The sequence below is a fragment of the Vipera berus genome, assembly GCF_964194415.1.
Source record: "Vipera berus genome assembly, chromosome: Z".
NCBI lineage: Eukaryota > Metazoa > Chordata > Lepidosauria > Squamata > Viperidae > Vipera > Vipera berus.
In genome coordinates, this window is record NC_138205.1 from 85092669 (window position 1) to 85106012 (window position 13344).

The 13344-nt window shown below is 39.2% G+C and overlaps 1 protein-coding gene across 1 annotated transcript in view; it reads left to right on the forward strand.

Moving 5' to 3' along the window:
- The window catches only part of NEK10 (NIMA related kinase 10), a 166281-nt gene that overhangs the window by 138030 nt on the left and 14907 nt on the right, over window positions 1–13344 (forward strand). The window contains exon 33 of the mRNA XM_081345079.1: window positions 1758–1858. Within this exon, the coding sequence (XP_081201205.1) occupies window positions 1758–1858 (101 nt within the window). The remainder of the gene's footprint in view (window positions 1–1757; window positions 1859–13344) is intronic.

Sequence of the window (13344 nt, forward strand, 5' to 3'; positions counted from 1 at the left end):
ACCAGAGATACATAGCAGGTCCTCGAACTCGGAGCCAAACCAAAGCTCTGGAGGCCACTACACAGCCCACTCCTCAGGACACCAAATCACAACACTCAGGATATTACAACACAACAAAAAACCCCACCCATTCAGAACACACCCCTCCCAATCAGAAGACAGCCACGCCTCCAACCAATCAGAAGACAACCACGCATCCACCCAATCAGAAGACAGCCACGCCTCCACTCAATCAGAAGACAACCACGCCTCCACCCAGTCGGAGGACACCCCCACCCAATCAGAAAGCAGCCACGCCTCCACCCAATCAGAACACAGCCCCACCGGCAGTTGGAAGGAAAGGAACAGCCAGACCACGCATTGCTCCTGGAAGCAGCAGGAGGAACACTCCGGCCTGATGATGACGGATGGGATTTCGTCGAAACGTCGCCACAACTTTCTGAAGATGAAAGGAACGCGGGAAGAAACCCGAGACTCTAGATCTACATATATATATATATATATATATATATGGATCTTTGGTCATTCGGGTTTTTCCCCGCGTAGAAGGAGCAACGTTTCGATGGAATCCCATATATATATATATATATATATATATATATATATATATATATATATATATATATATATATATATATATAGAGAGAGAGAGAGAGAGAGAGAGAGAGAGAGAGAGAAAGAGAGAGAGAGAGATATTAGTGACCTATCAGTGACAGTATGGCCACTTATCTTGCAGCCCTGATTCTGCACCACTAATATAAGATTAAAACTGAATACAACCAATGATAATAATAATAGAAAGTGTATGAAAAGTTAGGCTTAATAGATTATCATATTCATTATATTAAGTGTTTAGATTGATGGCCATTTTCTTGTTTGATGCATGACATTTGAACATTTACTAAGTTTGGTAATATTTTCTCTGGGGGAAAAAGAGAATTAATAGAACATACTGTGATTGTCTATGGGGCTTGACTTTGAATATACCTTGAATAAAGGGGCAGACTAGGACAAAAATCATAAATATGCATATATATTGCAGGCCCAATAATGGCGATTTCGTTATATTACAAACACAACAATACAGGAAGATAAACTAGTCTTGAAACGATGCTGTTATGCAGACACTGCAGATATTGCCCCATTCTTTACATATATTTATCGTTTAAGTTGAGAAAGTATGCAGGAGTTGCTATTTTAATTGTCTTATAAAAAGAAAAATATTTTACTATCTTGTACCATATGTTCATATTCTGTGGTACTGAGTCAGAAAGGAAATGAAAATTTAAATTTGCTCAGTTCTTGATAATATGAATAAAGTTGAACTACTTTTATAGATTTTTATGTCTGGTTGTAGAATGCACCTAAAATAATCTTATTCATGTTTTGAAAGCTGAAAATGAGTTTTATCTTTTCCTCCTAGAGCAGGTTGAAAAGCACATAACTTACGATTTGACAGCCTTTGTATACCCTACATCTAATTTTATTGAACTTTTATAAAAAAACGTTATTTTGCTTTTGCTCCATAAATATTTCAACAGAACTAAAGCATGGAAAATGTTTTATATTTAAAATTCAATAACTCTCTATTAATAGTGTTGTTACAAGAAGGAAGATACTAGATTACAATTTGCAAGTTCCAAATGTCCTTCTGTTCTTTCCCCCCCCCCTTTTCTGGCTTCTGCATCTGTCTTTGAGAAAAATACTGAAAGCAGCAAATTTATTTTCATTGCTGACTGTAACATTATCTTTTGCAGCATCAGCTGGGATTGCTGTGTCGCAACGGAAGGTACGTCAGATCAGTGATCCTATTCAACAGATTCTAATTCAGCTGCACAAAATTATTTACATCACTCAGGTATTTTTGCTGTTATTATTTTAATACAGACCAATTGTGTTGCTTAATAGGTATAACAATGGTTTCTCTGCGCCCAGCCAATATATATATTGTTTAATCTTGGGGGTAAAATTTGCTTCTGCAAATGGGATATGAGGTCCAGGACTATTACTTTGAGAATCCGGGGGAAACAGTGAGAATAGATATCAGGCTTCCAGAAGTATAGCAATATAGATGGCTGGGGGTTATTCCTTGTTCTTGCCCACTGTTTTCTTTTCAAGTCGTAATTTTTTATGTTGATCTCTTCTTCCAGCTTCTGATACATGCACATAGGTACATCAATCTATTTCTTAACCATACTTAGATTCTCATTTAGACTTAAAGGAAGGGTTGCAAGTACTGTTGGTCATTTTCCATCTGTGAGTTAGGCTGATAAAATTTTTAATCTTTCATAATCTGATTCTTAGCAGGGCAATCTGTATTAAATAGCTCAGTATTGCAGTATTTCTTCCTCTACATTTTTAACAAGTTTCCCTATGCTTGCCAAATTCCACTTGGAAGACTTTCATCCATTCTCCAGTTAACAAGTCTTCAGGAGTGCAACTACTGCTCAATCCAATTCAGATTTAAGAGCCTGCATTTCCCTTTGTTAAAATAAGAGCTCTTCAAATTTCGGAGCCGCCTATCTCGATTTCTCTGGTAATTTATGATATATCTAGTGGAAGCTCAGTAAACCTCATCCCCTCCCCTCTCCTTAGGAATACTTTCAGTAGGAGAATACTTTCTATATAGAGTCCTGGTGGCACAATGGTTAGAATGCAGTATTGCAGACTAAATTTTCCCACAGCCTGGAGTTCGATCATGACAAGGCTGAAGGTTGACTTAGCTTTTTATCCTTCTAAGGTCAGTAAAATAAGGACCCAGATTGTTGGGGGCAATATTCTGACATTGTAAACTGCTGAGAGAGTGCTGCAAAGCACTATGGAGCAGTATATAAGTCTAGGTGCTATTGCTATTGTTATATGCAGGGCTTTTTTTCTCATAGAACGCTCAGAACGGAGTTCCGGCACCTTTTTTGGATGGAACCTTGTAGGTTAGGCAAGTCAGGTTGTATGACATGTGTGAGTTCCGGCACCTTTTTCTTTTACAAAAAAAAGCACTGGTTATATGGGAAAATAAACTGTGTTCTATTTCTAGCTTCTCCTGATCATCATACTTGCCTTTGGGGTTTTATATAGATATATGAACAGTCAGCAGGAAGCCAGGCTGTAGCAATAACCCTGAAGGATTCTTTGAATAGTTAGAAATGTAAGCAACTGTGCACAGTTTTCAATAGTTGATGATTCCTGAAAGCTGCTGGATTTTTCCATCCTTATCAAGTCATTTGGAATACCTAGATATGCAGAAACCATTATAATTTTTAGGAGTGTCTACCTAATTTAGTATTTGTAAGTGCTAAAGTGAAATATGAATATTCTTTCTCAAAGGTTACTATAATTTCCTTTAACCAATAGGAGTGGCAAAATAAACTCTCTTTCTTCCCTATACATGCAGTCTAAATTTGTTCTGAAAGATTAAAGAAACTTAAAGTTTATATAAGTGGATATCAGGGGAATCAGAAGAGTTCAGCAGTCTGTATCAAGAGCCTTGTAAAACAGATCTCATAATTTCACTGGATCCTCCTATTGTCCCATCCATCCTGCTCTTCAAAGCTTTGCAAACTATGCTACATTTTTATTTGACATGTATTCCTTTATATTCCCATACATTCTCTTTTACATTCCAATTACTTTTAGGAAAAAATATATTTCTAATCTCACAGTTTGTGTTTCTTTATATCTAATCTATTTTTCTCCATAATAACTGTGTAGGCCAGTTTTTCTTATTTATTTTTCTTACCTCCACACTTCTTGTTTATTCAAGAAGCTCACTTATTTTTGATTGACTACTTTGGCACAGGGTATTTCTATGTATGAATGCTACTTTTTATTTTCTGAGTTACAAGGGCTTTTCATGAAAAGACTAGTTTTCTCCACATGAATAGTATCCTCTAGATCAGACATGTCAAACACAAGGCCCACGGGCCACAAATGGCCCGCCACATGATTGAATCCGGCCCGCACAACTCTCCCAGAAATTACAAAGGTCCGGCCCCCACCACCTTGGTGCCGGTCCGGCTGAGCACTTGCTCAGTAGGAGGCAAGTGCATGTGGGCTGGTGGAGCCCAGCACCATTTGCAGCTCATTAGTCTCCTGCGGCTCCAAAAAAAAAAAGTTGAGGAGGAGGTAGGAGGGAGTGAGGTGGGAGGCCAGGGAGAGGACGAGCAACACCCAGCCAGTGAGGGGGAGAGGTGCCCAGGCAGGAAGGCAGACTTGAGGTGGCCATAGAAAGAGCCACAGATGGCTCCTCTGCCAGGCTTCTTTTGCACACGGGCTCCTTTGCTGGGCACTGCTGAGGGTGAGCAGAGGCACCCGGCCTGGATCCTGCAAGGCCCGGCTGAGACACTCCCCCAGCAGCAGAGCCGCTCCGGCTCCTCTGCCGGGCTTCTTTCGTGTGTGAGCTACTTTGCTGGGCACTGCTGAGGGCGAGCAGAGGCGCCTGGCCCAGATCCTGCAAGGCCCGGCTGAGACACTCCCCCAGTAGCGGAGTTGCTCCGGCTCCTCTGCTGGGCTTGTTTCGCGTGCGAGCTACTTTGCCGGGCGCTGCTGAGGGCGAGCAGAGGCACCCCGCCCGGATCCTACAAGGCCCCGGCCGAGACGTGCCCCCAGCAGCAGAGCTGCTCCTGCTCCTCTGCCAGGCTTGTTTTGTGTGCGAGCTACTTTGCCGGGCGCTGCTGAGGGTGAGCAGAGGCGCCCAGCCCAGATCCTGCAAGGCCTGGCCGAGACGCGTCCCCAGCTGCACCAGGCAAAGTAGCTTGCACGCGAAACAAGCCCGGCAGAGGAGCCCGTGCGTGAAAGAAGCCCGGCAGAGGAGCCGGAGCGGCTCCGCTGCTGGGGGCGCGTCTCGGCCGGGGCCTTGCAGGATCCGGGCTGGGCGCCTCTGCTCGCCACTCCAGCTCCTCTGCCGGGCTTCTTTCACGCATGGGCTCCTGTGCCGGGTGCTTGAAGTGCAAGGATCACATCCAGGCAAGAATGTTCAGCTCACAGAAAATGAGATTCTGGGCATATGCCTGAAGTCACGAGAGATCTTCCTGAGCCAGCCCATTTTGTTGGAACTAGAATCCCCACTTTGTGGTAAACAATGGTATAACATAAAATTATGGAAGACCTTCACTGATTGCTTCAACTGCCTACCTATCGCTGCTGAGGGCAGAATCCTTTAATTCCAGGCTGTGTTATGGGTAATTTTGCAGTTGCTGGGTTTCTACTGCACAGGGTAAAGCTGTAAAATAGAAACTGAAGTGGGATCTCCTGCTGCCGGTGTGGTTTTGAAAAGCTGGCATGGGTACAGAAGTGAGATTATGTGTTGAATTGGCTGTTCAAGTGTGTGTACTTCAGGGGCACTCCTAGCCTGGGGAAAGTAAGTCTCTGGTCCTTTTTTAGGAAGGTTTCCTGAATTTGAAGCCCTCTACCCCACCAAAAAGAACATAGAAATACAGGTAGTTCTCATTTACCGACCACAATTGGGACCAGCCACTCGGTTGTTAAGCAATGCAGTCACTCAGTGAAACTGCAACTGACTTAGGATCTTACTTCAGCTGCCATTTGCCACACAAACCTGAAAAAGTTCTAAATGCAAGGATTGGCTGCAAAGTTACTTTGTCACCACTGTTGTAACTGTACTGTTGCTAAACGAGGACTACCTATCTTATGGCTATGCAGTGCTCATCAGGGTGCCTGCAATGAGCCAATATCCGGCCCCACCCCACTAGGGCTTTTTCGGGGGCCTCGAGGCCAAAGGGGGAAGTTGGCCCTCTGGAAACCAGGTTGAGTGGCACTCTGCCTGCTTCAAGTGCACCTACCTACAAGGGTAACCCTGGTGTGATTGCTTGATTTGCTGGTATAGTAGAGCTGAGCACTAAAAACTGTTTTTTGCCACCCTGCCTGCCTCTCAGGGGCACTGCTGCCAACTTTCTTTCATTTCGAGTAAGCTGCGCTGAGTGAGCATCATTGAGCTGGCCACACCCACCCAGCCACACCCACCCGGCCCCCCGAGGGCAACCATAATGCTGATGTGGCCCTCAGTGAAATTGAGTTTGACACCCCTGCTCTAGATGAATGCACTACAAATTTATAAATTCTGGGATCATGGAAATTACAACCTAACATATCTAAGCCTATATAAATAATTTCTTTCTTATTTGATAGCTCTTTTTTTCAAATTGATAGGCTGTCAGTCAACTGACTTTACTATTGAAAAGGATGATTCTGTAATGTGTGTGTGTGTGATGTATATGTATATATGTATTAATTACAAAAATAAAATATTAACAGTACATAAAATATGATGAATGACAAAGCTAGAGAAAACAATAATGACATAGGAAAGCTACACATCTGGTTAAAAACACTAATCTGTATCTTTTCATCAAAATGGGAACATTTCTCAATTTCAAACCAAAGTATAAATAAATAATTAGTTATTTAAAAAGCATATTTTCTAGATTTTTACCATGCAATTTCACCCTTAAAAATGTATATATTAAACAAAGCCTGGCTAGGGGGCAGCACCTAGCCAGTCTTAGCTATATTGAAAAGTTAAACAAAATTAGATCTACTTAGTAAGTTGAATGGGAGATACCAGGAAATCCCAGGGCTGAAGATTAGATTATTTTAAAGACAGGAAGTCTATATAGTATTCCCCCCCACAAAAAAAACACCTTAAAAAAAGACAGTGGCAAACTACTTGATACTGTTGCCAAGAAAATTGTATTGGCATATCCACAATGACATAAGGAATTGAACTTGTTTCAAAGGAGACTCTGCATTAGATAAATATATTTTACAAAAATTTACAAACTAAAATGAGTATGTCTTGAAGAAATCATGTATACAGCTTTCTTACATACCTTTCTTAATTCTCCAGAATCTTAGAAATCTAAAAAAGAGAAATCAGAAAAAAATTGAAATTGTTATATACATTCATTGTTGGTATTTTCTGCCAGGTCTCTTCAATATAATCCTTTTTATTTTGGCATACCTCTGTTACCCTACTTGACTGCACTTCTGAATTAACTTTGAAGATAAATCTCATTTAGCACAGTGAGCATTAAGTAAAAATGGGCTAAATTGTATTCAATTTACTCCAAAATTAAGTAGTACATCTATATTTATTGGCACTCTATATTTATGCCTCCCATCTTTATTTTTTATTTGCCACTTATTCACTTCCCCTTTGACATTTTGTGATGACCTTACTCAGTATTCTTGTACTTTCTTTTGTTAATGACATATTCATTGTTCAGGCATCTTATCACTTGTTGCAAGATTTCTTTCTTTCCCTGTTTCTACCTAAACCTGTTTGCTATTTTAGCAAATTTTATCAGCCTCCCTCTTTTGAATGGATGAAATGTGGTTTGTTATTTAATAATATTCTGTGTTTTTTTAAACAAAAACAAAATTCTTATATGTAAAAAGAATAAAAAAGAGAAAAATATATAAATAATTAAAAGCTTCATTTGCAAAATCAGACATAATGCTATACATTGACTCATAACATTATTAAAATTTAAGTTTACTTAACAATAGGAAACTCTATCTGCATAAACATTTCTGTATCCATTCCTGAAAGCTATCCTGCCTCTAAAATATCTGGTATGCTTTGCCATATGCTTCTTCTAAAAGATTGCTACACCTGTCATCAAAAGTAGCCACCCAACAGTTAATTATTTGCTGGAAGTCTGCCCAGTAAAGGAAGATATTTTATACAACTAAATTAGGCAACTCCTCTATTGCATGGATCATGTGTCAATTGGGGTCACTTGCCTGATAGTATGGAGAATGCTTGCAGCAACCTGAAATGGCCAATAGGGGCTTCCCCTACTCCTGCAGTTCACCTGACTATTCCAGCATTAGAAAAGTTGGGAGAGTGTATCAGATTCCACAAATAATAAAACTGCTCAGATTGCTACCAACTTAAGAGAAAAATCAAAATAAGCAACGATTACTGAAGGTTATCTTATTCATGGGGGTAAAGCAAAATAAAGAGATTGATAGGACAAATTTATATCTTGTTATGTGAAGATATAGAAGAAGGAGAAGGAGAAGAAGGAGAATTCAGTACCTTCCAAAGTAATGGGAATTAACACCCTTTAACCAATGGTGGGATTCAAATATGTGAACAGCCGGTTCTCTGTGTAGATGCCACTTCCAAAAGTCCATTCTAGGACCAGGCAACAAAAAATTAGCTACCGGTTCTGCCGGAGTAGTGCAAACCAACTGAATCCCACCACTGCCTTTAACTAAAAAAAGTTAAATATATCAATTCCATTTGGCAAAACTTGCTATTCATTAAGCCATAAAAACAGGTGGTGGTGCAGTGGTTAGAATGCAGTATTCCAGGCTAACATTGCTCACATTGTCAAGAGTTCAATTCCTTCGATCCTCATCGGACTTCCATCCTTCTTAGGTCGATAAAATGAAGACCCATATTGTTGGGGGCAATATGCTGACTCTGTAAACAGCTTAGAGAGGGCTGTAAGACACTATGAAGTGGTATATAAGTATAAGTGCTATTGCTAAGTGCTATTGTTATTTGTTGGCATAAATTTGAATCTGAGAAATGAAAATCTTATTCTTTGATTAGTGAAATTTCATGAATGAAAAATAAAAGGATTTCTTCAAATAAACCATTGAAGCAGTGTATTAAATTTCTGAAAATATGTACAGAAATTCTTATATAATCCTTATTTTTAAAATATTATTTTCCACCAGCACTCAAATGAGGCCTATTTTTCCAGTCATTGCTATTTCCAACAATAGAATTAGATTTAACCATCTAGTATGCAGAATTGTAGCCTTTTCCTACAATCTCTGCGCTATTGCTATAATGAAGATTGTGTGTTCTTCATTATCCTGATTTTTTTCTCATTTAAATAGAAGCAAAAACTGTGCTGAGTGCTCAATTTTGCATTTGGTCTTCAGGCTAATGTCTGATGCAAAGCTCCACTGAAGGATTTTAGACTGAGGGGTAGGAAAAACATCTGCTAACTTTGTAGATGGATATGACTGAACAGGAGTGCATCAATGTAAGTTTCTAGGGAAAAATGCTGGAATTCTTTTGCAGTTTTGGATTCTACATTTAAATGAAGGGAAAGCAATTCGTCTTTTTTTATTCCCAGTATAGGCAGATTTCTTTAGAGAGTTCTGAAATAAACACACCTATTGATCGCTATTTATTGCATATGTGGTTTCAGTGAAATTGATTGAAATAAGGTTTTTGCACTTCTTAGTTGGTTTTAATATGATAACATGGAATTAGAAAAGATTGTTGACCAATTGCCAGAGTCTTCAAATATTTCCTCATATCCTTTTCTATAGACTTTCTGATAAGCATAGAAAGCTAAGCTGGAGTGCATAAGGGAAGAGTTCTCATTGTCATTTCTGGACTTCTAACATCCTTTCTCCATTCTGTCTCCATGGCAACAGGTTTCATTCAGACCTTGAGAGAAATCATGTAAGCTTTTTAAAAAACAATTATGTAAACCTCTTTCCTTATTTCCACTCATCTAAATCTTGAAAACAGAGCAGGAATTAAAATCCAGTCGCTGAGACAACTTTATTCAATTTCATTCAGAGGGAACCAATCTCCTGAGTCCTTTATTTACTCTGAAATGTCCCTATATGAAAAAGGAAACTCTTTTTGCCACTACATTATGCTTTTGTATGTATGTATGTTCAGTATTTGATAAATAACCTTGAGCAATTGTTAAAGGAAGCAGCTTGTAACCCAAAGCAAAATACAGCAACAAGAATCTCTCCATAAATTACATATAATTAAATCCTCTTATCCTTACTATATATGAAACTAGTTATCATAACTATGAAGCAGTTATTTCCTGTATTATGTAATCTTGAATTAAGCACTGGCATTGAAAGCAAACACACCAGCACTAAATTTTAGCATAAATAAAGCTTCAGTTTTCAACTTTGAAATCAAGTTTGGCCTCAAACAGTAATTTTTGTATTGAAGGTGCTTCAAGTCTTAGATCCCTAAGACATAAACACAACAAAAGAGAATACACATAGCTCAGAGTTGAACAGTGAAGCCCTTGATGTTTTCTGAGCTTGGCTGTTTGCATGTAGATGTTTCATTACTTGATTAGGTAACTTGATACTACCTAGTAAGGTAATGAAACATCTGCAAGCAACCAATGAAACTCAGAGAGCACCAAGGACTCCACATTATAAACCCATCTAAAAGTTCTTTTTCTGCACGAGACAAACATGTCTCAAATCTGTTTACTGGGGAATTGTTGCTCTCTCTGTGTAGGCATAATAGAAAAGGGGAATGGACTCTTTTTAAAAACATGCATTGAAACACAAAATCACTCGTATAAATACCTTATTTTTCACATTTCTAAACCACCCATCTCCTCAAAGAGGGACTCTGGGAAGTATACAGTAAAACACTGAAATATAAAACAGTATATAAAAATTTAAATGTTAAAGTTAAAACCTTAAAGTTAAACTTTTTAAAGATTATAAACTTATTTATGTGCCAAACATTTCAGGAAGATCTGAAAAACATCCATTTTAATTGGAAGGATGCAGGGACTGTGGCTACGGACTGAAAATTGTGGGCTATGCTTGTAGCCCAATGTGCTCAGGTGATTATAAAGAGGCAAGAACAATTAACTCTGGTAAAAAATTATTGACAAAGGCAAAAGGAGGTCTTTCATGGTATTAACCAACCCCATGACTGCGTGCTCATTTGGACTTTCCATGCAAGACTCTTCCTTCTGGGACCTGTCTTAAAGGGAGGAGGTGAAGTAGTGCAAGACTATGCCATCCCCACAGGGCTCGTAAGTCAGCCCAAAATGATACCATGGTTGATGGTATTGAAAGCCACTGAGAGGTCAAGAAGAGCAAGGATGGATGCACCACTTCCATCCTGCTACTGCCAGAGATCATAAATGTGATCAAAGCAGTTTGGTCCCATATCTTGGCCTGAAACCTAACTGAAAAGGGTCCAGATCATCCATTTCCTCCAGCATCCTCTGGAGTTTCCAATTCTCATACAATGTTTTTTTTAAAAAAATTGATGAAGCTATAGCTAAGTTAAGGAGGTTTCTCTAATGGTTTAAGATGACTATGACAAAATATGAATGTACACCATTTTGTGTCTCATACTATAAACAAATAAAGGGTTTCTATTTCCAGAAGCTATAGCATGTATGCAGATCATGGAGGGGAAAAACAACTATTACAAATTGAGTTTTAAAGAACCTTAAAAACACTGCAATTAATATGCTCATTAGTAACCTGTCTTTCTTCTATGATGAGATTCAAACATCATACTGGATGTTTTATAGCCTTGTGTTCAAGCAATAAAAATTATGAAGAATTTTACTTCATAAAATAACACTTTTAAAAAATGTGTGTGTTTATATTATATTCTAAAATTTTTGTCACCCTTATTCTGGGCTAGCTATAATGTAGAAAAAACAAAATCCAAAAAAGTGCCTAATTGGGGCCCAGGCAATCCAGAACCCAAACAGTTTGAGAATAGTTCAGACACAGGGAACTAGGTAATTCAGAACAACATTGTTGCCTTCAGAAATCTAAATGATCACTAACCAGCAGCAAAGAAATCTTTGCTGCCATCTAATGATTGTTCAGATTTTGCAGCTCAAGTCTATTAGTGTTAGCCCTAGCTTCCTTGATTTTAGGGCAATCATTTATGTGGGGATATCTATTTCAATTTAAAGGAATATGGCCTTTTCCTTCTTTTAATTTCACATAATAGAGTCCGTTATTACCATGTTTCCCCGAAAGTAAGCCCTACCCTGAAACTAAGCCCTAGTTTCATTTTGGGTGTGTGTGGGGCTAATATAAGCCCTGCCCCAAAAATAAGCCCTAGGTTTGGGGCAAGGCACACCCTTAAAAGTCAAACTAGGGCAGGGGTAGGGGTGTGGATCTATTCCACATACCCCATACCCAGTTACCTGGCAGCCAGGCCTCTCCTCGCCTGTCTACTTCTGTGGCATCTTCTGCAACCAGGCCTGCATTTCTCAGTCACAGGGCTTTCTGGAAGGCCTGGGCAGTCAAGAACCAAGCTGTGGACTCAATCCATAGCTCCATTCTTCAAGACCTATACAGCCAAGGACCGAGCTATGGTTTGAATCCATTGCTTGGTACGTGGCTGCAGAGGTGTTCTGGTGACTGCAAAATGCAGACCAGAATGCAGCTGCAGAATGAAACTGCTCCTTCGGCCCCAGAAGAAGTGGACCAGCTAGGTGGGGCTGTTGGTTCCGGAGGTGAGTAAGACATCCCCTGAAAATAAGACCTGATGCCTCTTTTGGAGAAATAAAAAAGGCCCTGACTTATTTTGGGGGAAACTTAGTATTCTAGAGCAGGAAGCTATCTTGGCATTAAATATTAAATTAACTTCAATTAATCTGTTGAAGAGCTACTTTAAAAATACGTTGATATACATGTAGTCCTCACAAATGCCTCGTTCAGCAACTATTTAGAGTTACAATAGTGATGTTCCTCCCCATTACTGTTAGTACATATTGTTCTGTGTTTGACCTGATGATTTTTTCTTCTTCTTTGCAAAGCAGAGAGATTGAAGAGGAAGGCATTACAAAAGAGTAAGCAGGCACACAATGGGAAATACACACAGAGAGTAATATGCTTGTGCCATCAGCTGCAACCATGCTAAGCAAACATCTTGGTGTATTTATTCCCCCTTGTATGCCTGTTTATTCTCTTGTAATACCTTTGCTCCAATCTCTCCACTTTATGAGAAAATGTGGAGAAAATGTCGTGATTTTTGTAGGCAATCTCTCCTGTGTCTGACTCATTCCCCCTCTCCGCAGATTGTTCCATCAAGTCAGAATATGAGCATGATCAAGGGGTATTAGTGTGTTATGGGCTCTGGAAAAGCTATACAAAAATAAGGCTTGTTCAGTGATGTTTTATAGTGTGGGTGTATAGTTTAAGGTATCCATAAAGCTTTAAAAAAAACTGAAAGAGAAATGGTAGTACATGTATTTAGCAAATATCAGTGCAATTGGTCATCATAGACACTCATACAAAAAACTAATAGCTTTTTCCTAATAAGATAGCATGCCTTATCCAGTGGAACTGAAGTTGGAGAGGTTGGTTTGCTATGGGTAAGTATGCTGGTTTGAAAAACAAAGGAATAGAAAGAATAGCTGGTACTGTTTCTCTAGAAATAACTAGTTGGGCCCCATGTTCTGCTCTGTACACACTGCCCTTGAAAAAGAGTGTGCACATCCATACTAGCCAGTGTTCAAACCCAGATCTGCTAAGAGACAGAAAGAATGCTTTAGTATATTATTACAGGTACTTGTTTCAGTTGGAGTTTATTCTGAAAGGGTT